This window comes from Galeopterus variegatus, unplaced genomic scaffold (genome assembly GCF_000696425.1).
Source record: "Galeopterus variegatus unplaced genomic scaffold, G_variegatus-3.0.2 Scaffold1915, whole genome shotgun sequence".
Lineage (NCBI taxonomy): Eukaryota > Metazoa > Chordata > Mammalia > Dermoptera > Cynocephalidae > Galeopterus > Galeopterus variegatus.
Window position 1 is genome coordinate 29,294 of NW_007728026.1, and position 21,806 is coordinate 51,099.

The 21,806-nt window shown below is 37.2% G+C and overlaps 1 protein-coding gene across 1 annotated transcript in view; it reads right to left on the bottom strand.

Moving 5' to 3' along the window:
- Nucleotides 1-11,259: 11,259 nt before the first annotated feature.
- OTC (ornithine carbamoyltransferase) overlaps nucleotides 11,260-21,806 on the bottom strand; it is a 56,356-nt gene continuing 45,809 nt past the window's right edge. The window contains exons 8-10 of the mRNA XM_008579578.1: nucleotides 21,585-21,734; nucleotides 18,600-18,737; nucleotides 11,260-11,697 (exon numbers count right to left, since the gene is read on the bottom strand). Of these exons, the coding sequence (XP_008577800.1) occupies nucleotides 11,638-11,697; nucleotides 18,600-18,737; nucleotides 21,585-21,734 (348 nt within the window). The 3' untranslated portion in view covers nucleotides 11,260-11,637. The remainder of the gene's footprint in view (nucleotides 11,698-18,599; nucleotides 18,738-21,584; nucleotides 21,735-21,806) is intronic.

Below are 21,806 nucleotides of genomic sequence, written 5' to 3' on the forward strand. Positions count from 1 at the left end.
CTCTGGTCCCTACACAAAGCTGGTGGCTGTCCATGCCACCTGGTATATGGGCCAGAGGAGTATTTCTAGGAGTGGAATGTGATGCCTCTGGAACCCAAAGAGGCCTACCAGGTGCTGTGCTTCCTTCTCTGTGGTAGGGGATGTAAGATGCACCACTGTATTATAATTTGGAGGGAGTTTTCACCATGCCCCTGACCATCAAACTCTTCCACTGCGACATTTTCTTAGGACATTGCCAGTGAAATCTTAGCAATTGAGCCACCACTTTGTGCCTGGGACTAACTGTGCGCCACCTATCAACCAGGACAGTGTCCGCTTCACCTGCTGGGCAGTGAATGACCAAGTCCCAACTCTACATCCTACTACCTAAATTCTCAGACCACTCCTGGTACCATTTGTGTAGTCCAGGTCCTCCAAGAAATATATGCTACCACAGGATTAGCCGTGCAAGAGATTTATTAGGGACAGTGCCCATGAGGGAAAATTGGGAGGGAAACAGGGGAGGCTGAAAATCTCAAAGTAGATCTCGCCCTGGGTGAAAGACAGAGAAATGGGTATCAAATAAGGATCCCAGACAAAATAGTCGCATTTTGGGGACTGGGAAGCAGCGATGCTTTTCAATCTTGAACCCCTCTCTCTTGGTCTCGTAGTTCAGCAGAGCAGAAATTTAATGAATCCACCAATTGCAGAAGGTTCAGACCTTCATTCTAATAAAGAAGATGCCTAATTTCTTTTTAATAAAATGATTTAAAGATGTAATTCCTCTTTGATAAGCAGTTCAGTTGAAGCAGTACAATAAAATACATTTCCAAATCCAGGAAAAGAATGACCTTGGGTAACTCGTTTATTTCCCGTGCTTCCTCTAGCTTCTTTAATGTTTACAAATATAAAGTTATTTATTTATTTATAATTCTAATTGAGATAAAATTTACATATTAAGGAGTGTGCACAGATATTAAGTGCACACGTATTAAGGAGACAGCTCAATAAATGTTTATATACACTCATGTAATCACCAACCAGATCAAATGAAATCACTGAGTCATGGGACATATATATATTTAGCTTGCTAGATACTGCCAAATAGTTACACAATGTGGTTGCACCAGTTTACACTCTCACCAGCAAGGTAGAAGAGTTTTAGTTGTTCCATATCTTATTGTAACAGACACTTAGAATTGTGTAATTCCTTTAATTTTTGCCATTCCAGTGGGGATCCTGCACTTTCAAGTAAGACTAACTGAACTACTATTAGTCAGGACAACGGCAAGGCAGTGCTCTGAGAGCCTCTTAGAGCTTGGGATGGTTTTATCCTGCTGGATATACAGGGTTGTGATGTGGATTCATTTTATTGACTATATATTAAAGCATTCTTAGTTCTTTGGAAGAGGGCATGTAGAAATAACAACAGAAGAGGTTTTATAATTACAAAGGCCTCAGAAAAGCCACTGGAAGTGATTCCTGGAAACTGAAAGTTGGGTCTATGGTGAAAATTGAAGTGGTACAAAGAGGAAAATAACCACTTCAGGGACCAGAGAAGTGGTCAGATCAGAGGAAGGAATAAGTATTTTATTACTGGGAATAACTGTGCACTCTTACTTAAATATGCATAACTTCTTCCCAGGTCATTTAAAAGATTAATAATTTAATTATCAAAGAACTTGGATTTTGTTAGGTCAGAGAAACAGAGATGTTTACATCTATATCTGCATTTATTGAGCTTCTACTGATGAAAGGAGAAGGACAGGGAAGCCGTTAATAATCATAAATAAGTAGTTTATCTTTTTTATTCGACTCTTAGGCCCATAAACAGGAAATATGTTTGTTTGATCTATTAATCTATAAATCAAATTTGAAGAGAAGAAATATAGATACAGTGTCTTCTTTAGTCCTTTCCTTTAGCTCTTCTCACCCTATCATACTGCTTCGATTTGTCTATGAGGCTCTATTTTCAAATGTATAAAAATAATTTAAAACGAACAAACATTTATTAATTGCTTTCCTTGTGCTAGGTAAACGGCTAAGTGCCCTTGCATCTATTATCATATTTATGCCTTACAACAAGTATCTTGCTTAAGTTCATCTCATCCCTGTGGAGCTAAAAGGTTATATTTTATTAATTCTGCTTTAAAGATAGAACTATTGAGGCAAAGAGGTGAAGTGACCTGCTTTTATACGCCTTGTGATAATTTCAAGTTCAGAGTTTATTCTTTCCTTTGACTTGTAAATTCAACTTCCAAGTCCTGCCAGTTTTCTCTTGGCTCAAGTCTTCCATTTCTATGACTGCAGTCCTAGCTCAGGGGACGAAGCAGCCACAAGACTAGTTTCCTGAGTAAATCTACACAGCATCACCAGATCAATTCTGATAAAACACTGCTTTCACTATGTCCTGCTCTCATGTTAAAATTTCAGTGTCTCCCCAAAGCCTGCAGGAAAAATTCCAAACATAGTAGCTTATTGATAAAGATGCTCCTCAATTTCATGCCGACATACTTTTCCAAATACTTCCACACACAAATCCTCCACTTCAAACAGTATTGACTACTCACTGACCATCAAACAAGCCACGTACATTCTCATCTCACACATTTTGTTCACAGTCCTGCAAGATTGAATAACCTTCTCCTTTTTGCCTATCCAAATGTTGCCAGTACTTCAATGATTGAATTACATCCATCCACTCACATGAAGGGTTTCCTTATCAGTCCTGCAAGTGGTAATTTCTTCCTCCTCTTATGTTCTTGTAGTATTTCACAGTATCAAGCAGCCAGCAAATATTTACAGAGTGGCAACAGAATGGAAGGTGACAAGGTAGATTTGAAAATAAATGATATACTCCTTGAACTGAAAGAGCTCAAAATGTGAGATGACAATAAAATGAAAAATGTAAATAGAAAGTAAAAGATATGTTACTAACATTTTTGAGCATGTTCTATGTAGCGGGCCATGCACTAAGTATTTTTCTTAGACTTGCACATTTATTTTTATATGTGGGCACTATTATTATCTCTTATTTACAGATGAGGAGTCTGAGGCTATAGTAGTTCACTGATGTCATTCAACTAATAAGAGAGGTGGGATTTGAATAACCCATATTCTTAACCTCTAGACTATCCTGCACTTAAGATGGAATCTCAAGTTCCAATTGCTTTAGGAGGAAGACAGAGAGATTGGGAGGATGCAACATGTTGGAAGACTAATAGGAAAGGGGAATGCAGAGAAGCGAAGGAGGGCAGGAATTAACAATGAAGAAAAAAACGGGTGGAATGAAACATGAGCCAGCAAAATGGAACTCAGGATTCTGGAGCTAGTTCTGTCAACATTGGCTGCCCTCCAGGGTACTCCTTTTATAAACAGATGTGCTATAGATTCTCAACTGGCTCGAATTTCGTCGGATATTCAGTTCTCAGCTTTAAAACTGTGAAAATGCCATTTTGTTGGTTTGTCAACAGTTGAGTAGATTTCAAGGACTAACTCATAGCAATCAAATATCTAACAGATTGATGGAAAAAAACAGATAACAGTGTATTCATGCACAATGACTCGATTTTATGACACACTCGACCCAAAGTTGTCTTCAAAGAACACTCCTGATGGATAGACCCTATCAATGGCTTCCCATTGAACTTAGAATAAAAACCAAAATTCTCATCTTGGCCTCAAAGGCCAACATGGGCTAGCCCCTGCTCAACTTTTCAGACTGATCTTGTGTTTCTCTCTCCCTTGCTCACTACTACACTCTAGCTATACTCCCTTCTTCCAGTTCCTTGAAGAAGATGAGCCTTCTTTTTGCCTCAGAGCCAACCTATAAACTATTTCCTCTTACTGGAATATTCTTCCCCCATTCTTCACTTAATTATATAAGAATCAGAAATTAAATACCTTAATTTCTTTTACTGACCTTAGTTAAAGAAATGTAATTTTTACAATTATATTTAATGAAAAGCCTTGAGGGGAGGTAATCCTATTAGCAAAAGCACTTTGAGAATTAATTCAAATTGTCACGCTGTTAACTTCTTAGCAAAACAAGGGAATTTCAGAGAACATTTATATTCCAATGACCACATAAAAAGGCTGGCTGTTGGAAAAATAGCCAGTTGGAGCAAAAGTTCTTAAAAATAAAAATATGTGATCTCTCTCCTGTTAATGGGATACAACTTTCAGAGAGAAATTCCACGATGAGGCTTGTAAATACAAAATGTCTAGTGTGAGCCCTTCTGCTTATAAAATATGTTTATTATAAGAACTTGTAGGTGTTCACTTAAGTGATAAACTATTTTTGTAATAAAAAATTGAGTAGGCTCACTTAAGTGGTAAATGAACTTACCAGCCCTGCAGCTAAACCTATAGCTTTAGAAGTACTGGCATCACTTTAGACAAATAAAATCCATATTTATTGAATAGTCTGGCTCCCCCTATTATTCTCATCAGTCAGGACTCAGTTTTAAGGTAATTTTCTTTGAGAGACTTGCTCTGGGCACTGTATTTAAAGCAGCACCACTCAAATTTTGGAAAATTAACTTGGTAAAAATACAGAAGCCCAGGCTCTCCCTACTTCAATAAGCCAAAGCCTCTGTATTCTTTATTAGCTCTCCAGGTGATTCTGAAACCTCCTGAAGTTTGAGAACTACTGATCCAAATGTGTATCCTTCCTTTCATCCTTTTATTTTCTATTATTGCATCCTATTTGTTTCCCACACAACTCTTATCACAATATCTATTTACATGTGGTTGTCAGTCTTCCGTACTAGACTGTAAGCACCATGAGGGCAGAGATCATGTCTTTTTTTTGTCAATTACACTATACCTAGAGCCTAATACAGTATCTGGCACAAAGCTGAGGCTCAAATAGTAGATGGGTTGGTATGTATAGAGTAAGAAAAAGATCTCAGTGTGGATTTTATTCATAGCTAGTTTAGCCAAGACTTGCTTTATAAGAGTGAAATGTAAGCATTTTCTTTTCCACCTGAATTTTTTTGGGGGGAATGCTATTAAATATTAGAGACAAAATCAGAATGGAGTCAGTTCTGATTTAATCAGGAATGGGTGTTCCAGAGTTCTGCCCACTTGGCCTCCCTTGAATCTCTGAAGGCAGTATGGGACCTTGCTTTACAAGGGGGTGGGGTGTCCCTGGACTAGCAGCAGCAGTGTATGGTGTAAAGGAAATGCTATGTAAAATTGCTGATACCTTACATGAATAAAGGCAGTAGGATCAAAAGTCCCTGTATTCTTCACTATCACACAGAGGCACTTAGAAAGAAAAAAAAGCCAGGTTTACTTAAAATGTCTTTGATGAAGTAGTAAAAATTATTAATAATTAATCTCAACCCTTGAGTACATGTCTTTTTAATGTTCATTAACGTTTCATTTAATGAATTGGGAGGTAAGCATTAAGTCCATCTGTTGCATAACGAAGTGTGATGGTTGTCTTGAAGAAAAGCACTTGTGCAGTTCTTTGAGTTGTGCATTGAACTCGCCACATTTTTCATGGAACATAATAGTTGAATAAAAGCAACTGGCAAACTATGGTCATTTAGACTTGGATATTTGGAAGACGTCATCTTGAAAATGAATGAGGTAAAAAGAAAGCAACTGACAGTATTTGTTGCCAATAATAAAATTTGAGCTTTCAAGAGAAAATTAGAACTGTATAAAATTTGTATCTGTTCTTAATACTTAAAGATATTTCTAATGAGATTGGCGGTGATATTAACAAATGTGATTTACTGATTTCATATAATGAAATGTGCCATTGTTTGTAACATCTGCATAATGCAGTGAACTAGTATTTTCCAAATGACCCAGGTGGAATCATGCATGGGTAAAATATCCATTCAAATTGCAAGATAGACATGAAATTTAATGTAAGTGTAGAAAAGTTCATGGGTGTCGTTTCAGATTCCACATTGCAACTAATCTCCAAGGAGCTATACTTGTGAATATTTTAGTGTAACATCAAAGAATATCCACAATTATCTGAAAAGGCTATTAAAGTAGTCCTTCCTTTTCAGAAACTTATCTGTGTGAGGCCAGATATTCTTCCTATACTTCAAACTAACATTGCACCACAGATGGAATGTAGAAGTAAGTATGAAAATTCAGCTGTCTTCTATTAAGGTGGGCATTGAAGACATGCAAAAATATAAAACAATGTCAGCCACTCTACTAACGTCATTTTGTTTTGGAAAATATAGTTATTTCTCATACATATCTGTTATTTGTGTTAACCTGTGGGTTTATTATTGTCATCTAAAATGAATTAATATTTCTAAACTTCTCAGTTTTACTTTCTAGTGTAGTTTATACTGATAGATATATACCACATAAACAAAAGCTTTTAGAGATCTTCATAACTTATAAGAGTGTAAAGAGTTTCTGAGACCAAAACATTTGAGAACTGCTGCTTTAACAATTGGAAAACTTCCTTCGAGTAGTCCTATCCTCAGATAAAGATGGATAAAACCAGAGTTTTTCCTAATTCCTTTTCCTTTTAATCAGCTTGACTCCATGTCCAACAATTGCTAAATGCCTATGATTTATTTCACATAAATGTATATTCCTGTTATGTCTTTCTAAGCAAAGAGTTTAGTCACCTTGATTGGATTTTCAGACTTGTTGGACTCCATGATTTGGCAACAAGCCACGTCACTTCCGTGAGTAGCATAGTCGTATTTACAAACCAGCTCCTAGAGAGAGATGGCTCAACTGAAGTGTCAGCTGCTGGGTTCTGCCAGTTTCAGAAGACAAACTCATTCCTTGTGCCTTTTTTATATCAACTATTCTACTCAATATCTTTCTGATGATGGGATATAAGGTGCTATTTTTTTTTTAATATAAAGTGTTAGAAACAATCAAATTAAAGGGGGCTAATATTTATTTAGTATTTGCTCTAAGCCAAATACTATTATATATGTTCTTCATTTAATCCTCACAACAACTCTGGGATGGGCACTATTATTCCCATCTTACAAATGAAGAGAGCGGGGTTAGATAGGTGTTATATAGCTAGGAAGTATGAAACACAGGTCTCAGTGACTCTGAAGACAGATCAATAGTTTGACGGTGTAGATTGTGCAAATACTTTATAGTGGTACTTTTTGGATATGGAGATAAAAACACTTCACATCAGGCTTCAAAACTGCATCAGACCAATGATTCTCAAAGTGTGGTCTCTGGACCAGAAGCATCAGCATCCCTGGGAACTTGTTAAAATGCAGATTCTCAGGCCTCACTCCACACCAGCTGAATTAGAAGCTTTGGGAGTGGGGCTCAGTAATCTGTCAGTTACCAAGCCCTCCAGGGGATTCTGACACACTCTTAAGTTGGAAACTACTGAAGTATGCCAACACAGCCTTGGGAAGCCAGCACAAAGGGCAAACCAACTGAACAGCTGCTGGGGTTGCCTATCTATAAGGGTGTTAAAATATCACAAAAATAAACCAGAAATATTGTGTCGGTTAACTTAGATCTCCTCTTCTCTGAGGAGGTGAATTGGTTTCTCCCCTATTCTATGTATGTAATAAATTCCTTGTTATGAGTTTGAAGATGTGACAGGAAACACATTTGTGTTTCTAATACCTTACTGCCTTCTGCAAAAGGCTGACCTGGTAACCAGAAAAGTTTTTGCTTGTGAAGCACGAGCTCTTCAACATTTGTCTAATGGCCTCTTACCTCCTTATTCCTTCCTTTATGCATGAAGGATGAACAGTACAGACCCCCAACAAATCTTATTCATGGATCATCTTAGATCAGATACCCTAGAAGCAGAGCCTGAGATGGGGACTCCTGTCAAAGTGATTCATTGATGAAGTGATCTCAGCAGAAGGGAAGCTAAGCAAAGATGTGGTCTCAAACGGATGCTAGCTTCAGCCTGATTACACCCACAGGGAGCTCTGGAGCATAAATTTCACTACAGAACTGGTCCTTCCTGGAGGCAAGGGAGCCAGGTTTTTGTATCTTTGTATCTCTGGCTCATTGACTGTAGGCTGCGGAGGCTGAGTGAGGGTGATAGTCTGACCTCCTGGGCTAAGCGTTTTTCCTGGTGGCTGGGAAGAGCACTTCAGAGAAAGGGGCAGCTGTGAGCCATTAGCAGCCAACCCTGACAGCAGCTGGGGGGATGGATGAACCCAAGTAAAAGGGATCTGGATGGGGCACCCCCAACATCTACTACATGGATGTTTTGGGGGTTTCTGTTCACCCCTCTAGATATCAATGTCCATCCTTGCCTCAGGTGCAAACTTTCCTCTTTATCCCCTGGCCCTAAAGAACCATAGTCCTGAACCAGCCAGCTTCCCATTCCCCACTCAGCTTATTGGTAAATCAAATCAAGTGCTTATATTTGTATGATTTCAGATAGTTTGCAGAGAGGCATTGAACACATGAATGATCTCTTCTATAGAATATATTTTTATCTTAGGAACATTGTTATTTCCTAGTTTTTTCTTTTGCAAAATAAAGGAATAGACTGGATTATTTTTAAACCCTGTTCCAGTTTTAAAATTAATTTGCCTAATGATTTTGTTCCGGAAGGCAGTTGTGCTCCCATTTCCTGTGGGGACGAGCTTCACAAAACAAAAACATTGGTTACAAACCAAGTCTCATGTCATTGATGTGAGTCAGGCACTAATAGACTGTGAAAAGTTTTAGCACTTGTCAGGGAATTCACTTCCATTTGATCTCACCATGATTCTTTTCACCAATAATTGATACTGATTTTGGGGGGTCATTATTAAGCAAGAATTTCTTTACAATATTAAAGAACTGCAGAATTGATTCTCAAATCCCTGTTTCAATGATCTGTGTCATGTATTTGCCATACAAAATGGACAGACACTATCATCTTTAAATTGAGTCTTAAGGAACCTAGCAGAAACTGAGGCAAGTTTTGAGGATTTTGAAAAAATTCCTGATGTAAATTGTTGATGCCAGGGCTGCCCCTATCAGATACTGCCTTTTTGTGTGATTTTAAACAAAACACCTATTCAGGCTTATGAAATACCAAATAGTATCCCCTCTGGGTGAACAACTTACAAAAAAGATACTCCTTCCTCCTGGCAGGAAGGCCTGTAAGGAGACGTAAGACTTGGCAATTGAAGTGCAAACCAGGTTTCAACTTTTACTCACGTTTTTCACCTGAGACCTTTGTACAGGGCACAACTCGCATGGCTGTATATGACATTCCTAATTGTAGGAATCTGATCATTGTGACTAAACTGGTTTTTCCATTTTTCGATATGACCCTTCATATTTGTCAAAAGACATCAGTCTTAAAGAATTGCTGAGTGGCACCATGTCTCAAGATGTGCCTTGACCATCTCCATGTAAGACATTGATGAGAGCTTCCAAGACAAAAAGGACCAGAAAGAATGTGCTCTGGATACCCTCTCCTTATGTATTCTTTACTCATTTTTATCACTTGCCCTGGAACTTTGGCATTGGACCAAGGGGCCTCTGCTATTTTAACAAGTTCTAGGGTCACTAACCAGATCTGAAGTGGCATTGCAATGCTGATGCTGTGTGCAGATCTTTCTACCTGGGGACTTTACAATAGTTAAATCATTAGCACACTATCCACTAGAAACATCTAACATTGAATTATTTTTCTAAAGTACTTGGAAACTTATTACTGAAAAGAAAACAAAAATCCTGATGATTCTCCCCTGACATTGAAGTCATTGCAATGTAATCACTTGTGGTTTCTACTTCCAATGCTGCAGTGGAGAAAGCCTGGAAGATAAAACTCTTTGGCTAGTTGTATTAATTAAGTGGATAGGATTTATTATGTACACCAGGTACCCAAGGGCTATTGCTACAGCTTTTGTTAATCTTTGGCATTGCAGTCATTAATAGGAAAGGGAATGAGGGAGGGAAGGATAAGAAAAAAAAGGAGATGAAAATAGCTTTGCAAAAATTAAGGCCAATTTTTTCTTCTTGCTTTCTTTTTCCTGATAATATAAATAATGTCTTCTTAAGATGAAAAGTTAAGAAAGCAAATTAATTCCTACAGGTTTGTGCTGTGAAAGAAGTTAAATTGTGTGTACATAAAAAACTTTGAGGCTTCTTAAGAAAAAAAGATTGACTGTATTTTGGCAAGAAAATGAATACAAGTTCTTTCTAATTGAGGGAAAAAGACTATACCATACATTTGGCTCTAAGAATGCCAGGAAAGAGATGAGAGCTCATTACCATGGGGGACCATTTGGTAAGTGGAAGGATATTCCTTTCTATGTAGGAGTTTGAAGGCAAGCCTCCACAATCCACGTGGCACTTTCTGGTTAAATCATTCCTATTCTTCTGCTGAATGAAGATATTCCACTAAACTCTACTCTCTTTCTTAAGTGCTTCCCATAAATTATCATAGACATGAAAGTCACCTTCGACATTTACTGGAAAATAAATTTTTTTTCTGTAACATCATGAAGTTTCCCCCCCCAAAAAAAATATGTTTTATTGCATTTTCATTGCAAATATAATTTGTAATTCATCTCTTATCCATTTAAGTCAGCTGTCTGGTGAAGAATATTAATCAATAAGCCTGGAAACATTCTTCTTGTAGTAGAGGTGGAATGTAAAGGAAATTACATTCTTTTGTCCTTTGTAAAATGTTTTTTTTTTAAGTTCCACATATGTTACTTAACATTTTAACTAAAGAACTCAAATTATATCATAATAATTAAACAACACAAATTTTGGTCACCCACAAGAGAAATCTAGTTTTAATTACATTATAATAATTTAATCATACAAATTTTGATCATCCCAAAGAAAAATGGGAGGAAAAAGACTGGCTAAAATATGGAAAGTAGTAGATTTATGGAAACATCCATATCTAGCATGTGGTGTGAGTAGATATATGATAAGCACAAATGTGAAAAAATTAAATTGCTCCTGCTGGAGATTTTGAACCTAAGTAAATGGCACTCTCTAAAGAATCTTAAGTTCCTTGCTAAGTATCCGTGGTTTTACCACTTGCTAATAAAAGCTTCTTTCATCTTGTAAAATTAAGTATTCATTACAGAGAAGAGATGCATACTCTTGAACTTCATCTCTTTACAAATGATTGGAAAAAACACCAGAATTTGGGCAGTTATATTTGTTTTCTAAGCATTTCATGATTTGCCTCAGAGTGGATGTCTGTCTACCTCATTGGCCTAAAAGTTGTATCACATCTGCAAAATGGATCATTTGGCTTCTTTGTTGGTCCTGGGAGACATGAACACAGTGCACAGATCTACCAGCAGCCTGGTACATGTTTACTTATAAATTAGCGTGGGTGATCATTTGTTAAGGTAATGAGCATAGATTACACTTAATGGCTTAGATATTATGCATTATGAACACAGTATTTTGTTTAGCTGAAGCAAATGTATATACTAATTAATATGATACCCAAACGTAACTTGGAAATTGTGAATTGGAGAAAGTATTTAAACCAAGTTGAACCATGTATTACAGTACATCAGCACTTAAAGTAAGGGGTTCAGAAAGGTTTCACAATGGCTACGCAATATGATATAGTTGACCCAAACCATGTGTTAAGAATCTGTTTATTTCTTAGATTCTGTTCTCTTTCCTCCACAAACTGACTCATTTTGTTGCTGGAGAACATTGTTTCTCTCTTGACAAGCATTCACAGCATCAAAACTTTGGTTTCTGGAGCTGAGGTATGTAATCTGTCAGCAGAGACACCATGACAGCCTGGGATGACATAACAAAGAAAGAGGAAGGAAGAAATGGATAAACATTAGCAACGGTCTGCTTTGAAACCAAGGGAAGGGGAACTAGGCTTCAGTTTTGCAGGCCTACAGTTAAAATGTGTTTTCCCAAGGAAATGATGATGGAATAGTTCTGAACTAATATTTATTTTTATTTGAATAAATGAAGGTCAAGAGGAACTAGACTGACCCAAATATGTGCACACACACCATGCTTACTTAGGCCTCATTCCAGGACTAGTGGGTCAGAAAGTTGAAATGAGATACCATGGTAGTAGCCATGGCCGGATTTTCCACTCATAAGTGAAACGTAGGTATTGGCTGCTTTTAGAGAAATAAAATCCCTCCCATCTCAGTTCCTCATGTTTACTTTGTGGTTTGGTTACTTGCAAGCTAGAGAAGTTTAGGGTAAATCAGATGTAGAATAGTAGAAATAAATGGTTTGTGCTAATAAATCATGTCTGCTATCTGAATTTGGTCCTCCTGAAAGAGCATTATTTGTAGCCAAGAGTATAGCTACCTCGTGGGCTGTCAGTCACAAATAGTAATTTTCATATTTACTCTTCCCAACCTCCACAATAGTGACAATAATAATAATATCAGAAACAATAATGGTGAATGTTTATCGAGTGCTTACTAGGTAGTAGACAGTGTACAAAGCACCTTATCATGTGTCAGTCAGTCAAGAAATATTTGTCAGGCACTGTGCCAGGTGCTTTGGTGAGCTAGAGAGAAATTATTTCATTTAGTCCATTGACCTTCTAAGGCAGATTCTGCCATTATCATTTATAGATGAGGAAATAAATCCTTGAAACAACAGCTAGTACAGAACTGGGCTGGAACCTTGGTTTCTTTGACCCCACTGTTAAAGGTAGTTTTACTGTCTCTCAGGTACTTGCACTTACACTTCAACTGCACTGTACATATGTCCCTGTCAGAAGTGCAGGTCTTATATTTCAAAGGTGTTTATTAAATCTATTTTATTAAATCTAGTTGCATGTGGCAGGCCCTGTGCTGAAAGCTTTATATGCATCATACTGTTTAATATCATTTCCTACTGTATGAGGTGATAAGAGATGAAAATACAAATGGAGAAACTGAAACAGGAATTTTCCTGAGCGGTGGTGGTAAGAGGTGGGTCTGCACCTGCGTGTCCAACATACTTACAGCCAACTGATTTTTGACAAAGGTGCCAAGAATATTCACTGAGTAAAGGACAGCCTGTTCAATAAATGGTGCTGGGAAAACTGAACATCCACATGCAAAAGATTGATCTCTCACCATACACAAAAATCAGCTCAAAATGGATCAAAGACCTAAATTTAAGACCCAAAACTATGAATTTACTAGAAGAAAACATAGGGGAAACACTACACAAAATGGGAGTGGGCAGCATTTTTTTGAGAGAGACTACAAAGACACAGGCAACTAAAACAAAACTGTATAAATGGGACTACATTGAACTAAAAAGCTTTTGCATAGCAAGGGACGCTATCAACAAAGTGAAGAGACAATCTACAGAATGGGAGAAAGTGTTTGTCAAGTACACGCCAGATAAGGGGTTAATATATCCATAATATATAAGGAATTTAAACAACTCAACAGCAAAAAACCAAATAATTAAAAAATGGCAAAGGACTTTAACAGACATTTCTCAAAAAAAGACATACAAATGGTCCACAGGCACATAAAAAATGCTCAACATCACTAATCATCAGGAAAATGTAAATTAAAACCACAATGAGATACCATCTCACTCCAGTTAGAATGACTATTATCAACAAGGCAAAAGATAACAAATGCTGGTGAGGATGTGGAGAAAAAGGAACTCTCCTACATTGCTGGTGCCAGTGTAAATTGGTATAGCCATTGTGGAAAACAGTGTGGAGGTTCCTCAGAGAACTAAAACTAGATCGACCCTGTGACCCGGCTGTCTCACTACTGGGTATATACCCAAAGGAAATGAAATCAATATTTCAGAAAGACACCTGCACTCCTATGTTCATTGCAGCACTATTCACAATAGCCAAGAGATGGAATCTACCAAAATGTCCATCAGTGGATGAATGGATAAAAAAAAAAAATTGTGGGAAAAAAATGGTGGTATGTATACACAATGGAATACTACTTAGCTATTAAAAAATGATATTGTGTCATTTGCAGCAACATGGATGGAACTGGAAACCATCATGTTAAGTGAAGTAAATCAGGCACAGAAAGACAAATACCACATGATATTACTCATGTGTTGAATCTTAAAAAATAAATTAAAAAAGTGGTTCTCATAGAAGTAGAGAGTACAGTAATGGTTACCAGAGGCTGAAGGGGAGGGGGGTGGGGGGGGAAGAAAAGTGGTGGACTAATGGGTACAAAACTATGCTATACACCCTACGTGAGTCATTGTGCAGTATAGAAACAACACACTGTACCCCACAAATATGTACAAATAAATGTTAAAATAAGAAAAAGAAAAGTATCCTCCAAAAAATGTATTGAGCACAAATTTAGGGTATATTTCAGGTATTTAGTACTGAGTAGTATTCCATTGTGTATATTTTCTGTTATACAGAACATTACAGACAAGATCACTGCTCTCATGAAGAAGTTTTTATTACAGTGCAGGGGGCAGGAACAGAAAAACAAATTAATCAGGCAGTGCCATTAGAAAATAGAATTAAAAAGGGGATAAAAAAGGCTGCAAAGTCACTTAAGAGTGAGTGGCCTGGGAAGACCTTGCTAAAGGAGCGACATTTAAGGTGAGGACTGAATGACAAGAAGGAACTAGGAAAGCCAAACTCTGAGATAAGAATATCTACCACGTAAAATCATTTCAAGCTTTTTTATGGGTTCCTGGGATCACATCTCAGGTTTTGCTTTGTTTTTAATGGTATTAGACACATCAAGCTTATTTTCAAATCAAAAACTTTGAAAGTAAATTTGGAGCAGGGTTTCCAGGTTTAGTTAAATACACAGACGGACACGGTTAAAGAGGAATTTCAGATAAACAACAGTTTTTTTTTTTTTTTTACTGTAAGTGTTCCAAATATTGCATGGGACATACATATACTAAAACATATTTGTTGTTTATTTGAAATTCAAATTTAACTGGGTATCCTGTATTTTATCTGGCAACTTTAACTTGGAGAGAAGTAAAAGACTATAGAGTACTATGAATTACATTCGCAATGGTGTTTTGTACTTAAGGTTTTTGTTTTGTTTTGTTTATAAGCAAAGGAATCTAAAAGCCTGTGCACTATGGAGAGAAGGAAGCAATTACTAGAATGTTCTGAACAACACTGGTGGAAATCACCTAGCATGGAGGCATTAAAACGCTACTATGAGCACTGAAAGAGTATACTTTTGTTTTAAATTTGTTATATGCTTTAAGAACAAGCCCTTCACCCTCTTTTAGTTATGTAATTTACATCAGCTGTTACAGGTATCTCTGGACTGGGGACAAGATTGTGTCTTTCCTTCCTTCTTCCAACCCAGTTTTAAGTGAAATTGTGTGTGTAAAAATTATTCTCTAGAATAATACTGTCCAATAGAACTTTCTGCAATGATGGAAATGCTCTCTGTCTGTGCTGTCCAATACAAATAGGGTAGCCACCAGCCACATGTGGCTATTGAGCACTTAAAATGTGGTTGGTATAACTGAAGAATTGAGTCTTCAATTTTATTAAATTTTGATTAGTTTAAATTTAAATTTAAATAGCCACATGTGCCTAGTGGCTACATGTGCCTAGTGGTATTGGATAGGGTAGTTCTAGAGGAAAACAAGTCTGTGCCTTTAGAACATCCTAGAAAAATCTATAACAACAGTGCTCAGCCTAAAGGTCATTCTAAATAAGCTGCCTAAGAATAATTTTTGCCTATAAAAGAGGAATTTGCTCTAGATAATCTCCAAAGACTCATCCTATTTGAAAATTTTATGTTTCTACAAATTGTACAGGCTGGGCAGGGATGGCGCTTTATTATTATTTTTTACCTCCAATGCCAGGCAGAAGGCCTGAAACATAGTATATGCTCAATGTATGGCTGCTAAAATAGACTGAACTCAAAGGGACCTCTAAATCATACAGCTCGGACACATCAAGAGTGCAGCATGTGTATCACGACCTCCTTTTCAGTGTCCATGTCAGACACATTAATCAGTTATGCCATTCTTTCTGTCCCTCACCACAGGCAGGCTCAGAATCCTTCTCAACATAGGACTCTCAGTAGCCTGTTGATGAGATTAGGGACCTAAGATTAAAACTCATTTGCCATCTCTATGACTCAATCTGCTTATTTTATAGGTGAGGTAACCAGGACCAAGAGAGGTAATGCTTATCCAAGACAACACAGCTGATTAGTATTGAAGCCAGTTACAGAAGTCAAGTATCCTCCCTCCCAGTTGAACATTCTTTCTCCTTTAGACTCTCTACCTTCATTTTAACATGGTTCTGCCTCTTGGTTGCTTTAAAATCTATTTTCCCCTAATAATAGTGGGTTCTTCAGAAGGGTGGGGAATGAAGAGATGGCAGTAAGACTTAGATGGACAGAAAATAAGTGTATGTTAGATTTCACTGTATGTGTGTATATATCCCTATAAACATTTGAACCATGTGAATATATTATGTATTTAATTTTTTAAGTTAACCAAATTTAAGGATATTGCTTAATAAGCTCTTTAAAAATTCAGAAGTGCAGAGCACCTCCATAACTGATATTTTAGAAAGTTTTACTTTAGATTTTTCCCCTAAATCTCTCCAGAGGACCTACTTCAACAGATTTAATTGATTTATCTTTGTAAATTCAGTTGTCTTCTGATGAAAAATAGACTTGAGGAAAATTTTTTGATGTGTCTCTTCCTGAGGTATATGGTTGGAGAGCTCACATTTTCTTTTTTGTCATCTAGATCTTTGCAGCCCAAAATGTGGTCCACAGGACAGATTAGAAGTACTGAATCTCTGGCCCCATCTCAGACCTATTGAATCTGAATTTGCACCTTAATAACATCCCTAGGTGATTCAAATGCACATTAAAGCTTCAGAGGGTCCAGATGACATGGAAATTGTCATTTTGGTCAAAGTTAGTGTCCTGAGGTGGCAAACTGGAAAGCTACAGTTTAAAATATATATATAACAAGGATATACATACACACACATACACACACACACTAGATATGACAAATTTAGGCCTTACGTACAACTTTCCATTGAAAAGGGAGTCATGATTGGCTTCCAAGCAGCCATAGTGGAGTTTAAATCCCTGCTGGTCACTATATTGGATTAACAATGAAGATGATGATAATTATAACAATATTTACCATGTATAAGGCACCATACTAAATGCTTTACATGTATTATTTTAATGTTCACAATAACCCTGTTTCAATTTATAGATTAGATAAATAATTAGCAGATAATCCTTTCTAGCTTGTTTTTTTTTTTCTTTTTTTTCCTTTTTGTCTTTTTTTTCATGTCCGGCAACAGATCGCAACCCTCAGTGTCACGCCCGTACTGGACCGGGACCGGCAACGGGATCGCAACCCTCAGTGTCGCACCCGCACCTCGCTCAGCCAGTGAGCGGGAACCGGTCTGTATGTGGGATCCGAACCCTCGGTGGGAGCGCCACTGCGCTCCCAAGCGGCGCACTGTAGCAGTGCGCCACCGGGCCGGCCCTAGCTTGTTTTTTTCTACTCCAGAGGTTTAAAGCTAAAAACTGTATTTTCCAGACTCCCTTGCAGCTAGGGTACAGGCATGCCATTCAGCTGCATCTATTCAAGACTTGGATGCATAAGTGAACAGCATGTGGTGGAAGTCATCCTCTCAGAGACTGAATCTTCTGCTCCATGTGCAGGTGGAGGTATCTGTTTCAGCTGGGGTAGCTATAACGGAGTATCTGGCATCTAGTATCTGGCAATCTAGTTTCAAGGGCCTTAGGTACTAGGCTGTAGGTCATTGTGTCAGTGGTATTCTGGCTATAAAAGAACCACAGAGTTGTTGGGCAATTTTCCTGCTTGTGTTGTCCCTGGCTATGTTGTGTCCAAGAACAATTCACTGTACCACTTTTCCCAAGAGATTCTGGGAGCTGCTAAACATCGTTGAATAAGTGTCTTTCCATTTACCTACCTAGAGTAGACTCTGTTGTTTGCAAGTAAGACCCTGGATGGTACAGTAGTTGACACCAGTTAAATCACTAAAAGCTGAGAAATTGTGGAGCTAAGTTATGGCATATGGGTATTCAGTTTTCCAGGGAAGGTGATATTTGGGATATTGTAAAGTGGAAACATAAGGTTGATATTTCCTAGAATGTCAGTGATGAAGATGAAACTAGTGGCTTATCTGAAAAGGACCAATAATATTTAAGATAAGTTTTGCCGTGAATTTTGGAAATGTTCTATACCTAAAAACAAATGTGTCTATATGGCTAAACTCAAATAGAAAACTAAAACAATTATCTGGTTAAGTCATGAAGAAAAGAATAAAAGAAAAGAGAGGAATGAGAAAATAAGATTTTTTGAATGCCCATTTTGTACCAGGCTCTGAATTAGAGACTTCTATAAACATGAACAAAGAGATTTTAAAGTAAGAATTACACAACTTTCAATGGTTGGAAGACAACGATGGCTGGTACTTAGGCTGATCAAGTGCAGAAAAAATTTTGATTAAAACAGGTTTATTTGGAAGGAGATCAATTTTACTCCATTAAAAATACACTATAAGTGCTAATGAGAAATAAATATCTATTATGAACTTTCTGGAAAAAATAGATGCCATATGAGCAAGTAATGTAGTTGGATAATCTTGTTGGCTTATTATTTACCAAAAGGCATGAATGACCAAGTTGGGACCACATGGAGAACTCCTTCTTATCTTCCATTCCCTGTTTCTTGCTTACCATAACTGTCCACTTTCTGTTTTCTGCTTCTGGGAACACTAATGATCGTGGAGAATAAAACACCTCATCGTCCACTTCTTCTGGCTTTCTGGGCAAGCAGTGTAAAAATGTCCAGTCAGAGGCAGCAACTTTAGCAGTCTAAAGAGATGGGAATAAGACCATGTTTAGACTATTATATCAGGCAGTCATATTTGTTTTCTTCAGTATTTAAAAACCCATATAGCCTGGCGTCAGAGATCAATGCAAAAGGAGAGACAAAAGGGCAGAGTGAAGGTTTTAGCTCAAGTCACCCAGAGGAAATGTATTTGGTATTTTCAAGTTATGGAATTTTATAGTCACTTTTGGATTTGGCAGATCATTACTCCAGGTTAAATCACTAATTCGGTATTCTAGTATTCTGTCTAGTGGGATAGTAGACATTTCAATAAAGAAATACTACTATCTACTAGTGTAACGTGGCTGATAGCAAAAGTCACCAATTACAACTCAACATATAAAAAAGTTGCTTTGATGTCATAGTATTGTATTTTGAGCTTATTTCCAAATTACAATTTTTAGCACTTGAAGCATACTTCTTTACTAGTTAATACAATTTTGAAGAAAAGCACTGAGGTGGAAGTACATTAAACAGGATTATGAGCACTAAGCACTAGATGTTTCATTAATGCAAATGCACTAGAAATTTTGATTTTCTTCAACAGTTAATTCCTGAAAGCTACATTTCCCCATCCATTTCCATTGTTCACGTAGAGATTCAAAATTACATTTCTTCATATTTTCTTACCTCAAAATTACTGCCTTGGTACAAAAATTTTGTTTTACCTCCCACCCTAGATCTAGGCTCAGAACATTCTGAGTTTCTAAAGTACTAGCAAAACAATATGGAAAAGGAGTAACATTTATACCTGTCAACCATCAGTGAAACAACTGTTCTTCAAGCCTACAGTCACAGCACCAGAAAAACACCTAACATTGGTCAAGGTAAACTATTAAGTAATTTAAAATATCTCCATGAAAACATTTGCCACATATATAAGAAGGGACTAGCCATAATATATTAAAAAGCTTCTATAATCAATAATTTAAAAGAAAAAAGAGCAAAGAATATGATAGCAATTTATAGAAAAGGAAATGGAAATTGCAAATAAAGATGAAAAGATGCTTAACTTCATTACTAAACAGGGAAATGTAAATTTTAAAAAGCATGACATACATTTTTCCTTCAGAATTATAAAAATTAAAAATGTAAATAACTAAGCATGGAGAGCATGTGGAGAATGAACTACACTATATTGCTGTGGGTGTATAAATTGTTAGTTCTTTTTGGATGGGCAATTTAGTAACATCTCCCATATTTTAAAATGTATATACAACCTCACCCAGAAATGCTTCTTCTAGGAATTTATTCTCCAGTAATACTTGCACAAAGAAATATGTATAAGGGTGTTCATTGCAGCATTGTTCTTAATTGAGATTTCTGGAAATAGTCTAATTTATCAATAGAAAACAGTTTAGGTAAATTATGGTCTACTCATAATTTGGAATTCTATGCAGCCACTAAAAAGAATGAAAAAATATCTGAATGAATGGACAAGAAAATCTAAGGATTGTTAAGTGGAAAAAGTAAGTCAGAATAATATGTCTAAAATATCATTTATAAAAAAAATCAATAGTTGTGTGTGTATGGGCATACATTTGTAAATGCACAGAAAAGGTCTGCAAAGAGACATATCAAATTGTTAAACAATGGTTACCTCTGGGAATAGTCACTGTTAAGGGAATGGGAGAAAGACACTTTCACTTTTTATTTTTCAAACTTCTGTTCGATTTGACACGTAATAATAAATAACTTGTGTTTATGTATTACTTTATCAATAAAATATTTATTGTACTTGCTTAATGTCTTTCTCCACCAAAGCAGATAAGTTGCTCTGCTGACAAAACCCCACCGTGCACCCAACTTTGAGGGTATTCCTCCAGAACAGTGGTCTCAAATTATAGCCCTGGAGCAACAGCATTGAATCACCAGAGAACTCGGTAGAAATGCAAATTCTCAGGTCTCACCCTTAAGTTACTGAATCAGACGCCCTGGGGGTGGGGCCTAGCCAGCTGTATAGTAGCAGCTCCTCTAAGTGATTCTAATGCTTGCTCAAGATTGAGAAGCACTGCTCTAGATCTTACTGGAAGGCAGATTGAACGGGAGTATCCTGGAGAGAGTTAGCAAAACTAAACTGGATTTAGGGGTCCTTACAAAATACAGGAAGGAGCATAGATAGTTACCAGGCTTTTCTCAGGAGGGAAATCAGAAGAAATTGCATGCATCTGAAATGACGTGGATGAACTTGGAGAAAATCATGTTAAGTGAAATAAGCCAGGCACAGAAAGAGAAATACCATGTGTCCTCATTCATAAGTGGAAGCAAAATAAAGAAAGAAGGGAACAATGATACAACAATCACAATAATTTGTTTAACTTTCAAAAGGAGAGAACTGAACTGAGGCCACCAGAGGTGGGAAACGGGGAGAGGGAGGGGTTGCAAGAAATTGGTAAAGGGCCACAAAAATGATTACATTGTGTAATATTGAATATACTAATTATCCTCATTTGAGCATCACATATTGCACATAGGTATTGATATTCAATGCTGTACCCCACAGATATGTACAATCAATATGTTTCAGTTAAAAATGAAAGTAACCTAATGTCTCTAAACACACAGAGGCATTCCAATGCCTCCATTGCTGCGAAGGGAAAAGCCTGCTTCTCTCTTCTGCCTGGGTTTCAAATTCCTTCATTCAGCACAAAAGTGTCTTTCCAAAGGACACAACTAATCTTCGAGAGGCGAGAAATCCCTGGGGGACAGTCAGTGAGTCCTTTATAGAGAATGAAAGGACGGTCTGCTCACCCCACAGTGAGTGAGTGATTAGATTGCTCTGGCCTTTACGAACAGAATTAATGAACCTTCAAAGAAGCATCAATTTGTACCTTCATTGTAACCTGGTAACCTTTGAAAGCCTGGAGCCGCTTTTTCTTCTCCTCTTCTTGTCCCATGCTTATCCAAGTGTCTGTAATTAATACATTGCCTCCATGCGCAGCTTCCAATGGCTCATTCGTCAGTGACAGCTTGGTACCATGCTAGCATACATAAGCATGCCGGTTAAACAACTTCATGGGACAGAAAGGCAATGATAGCTTTACATATAGGAG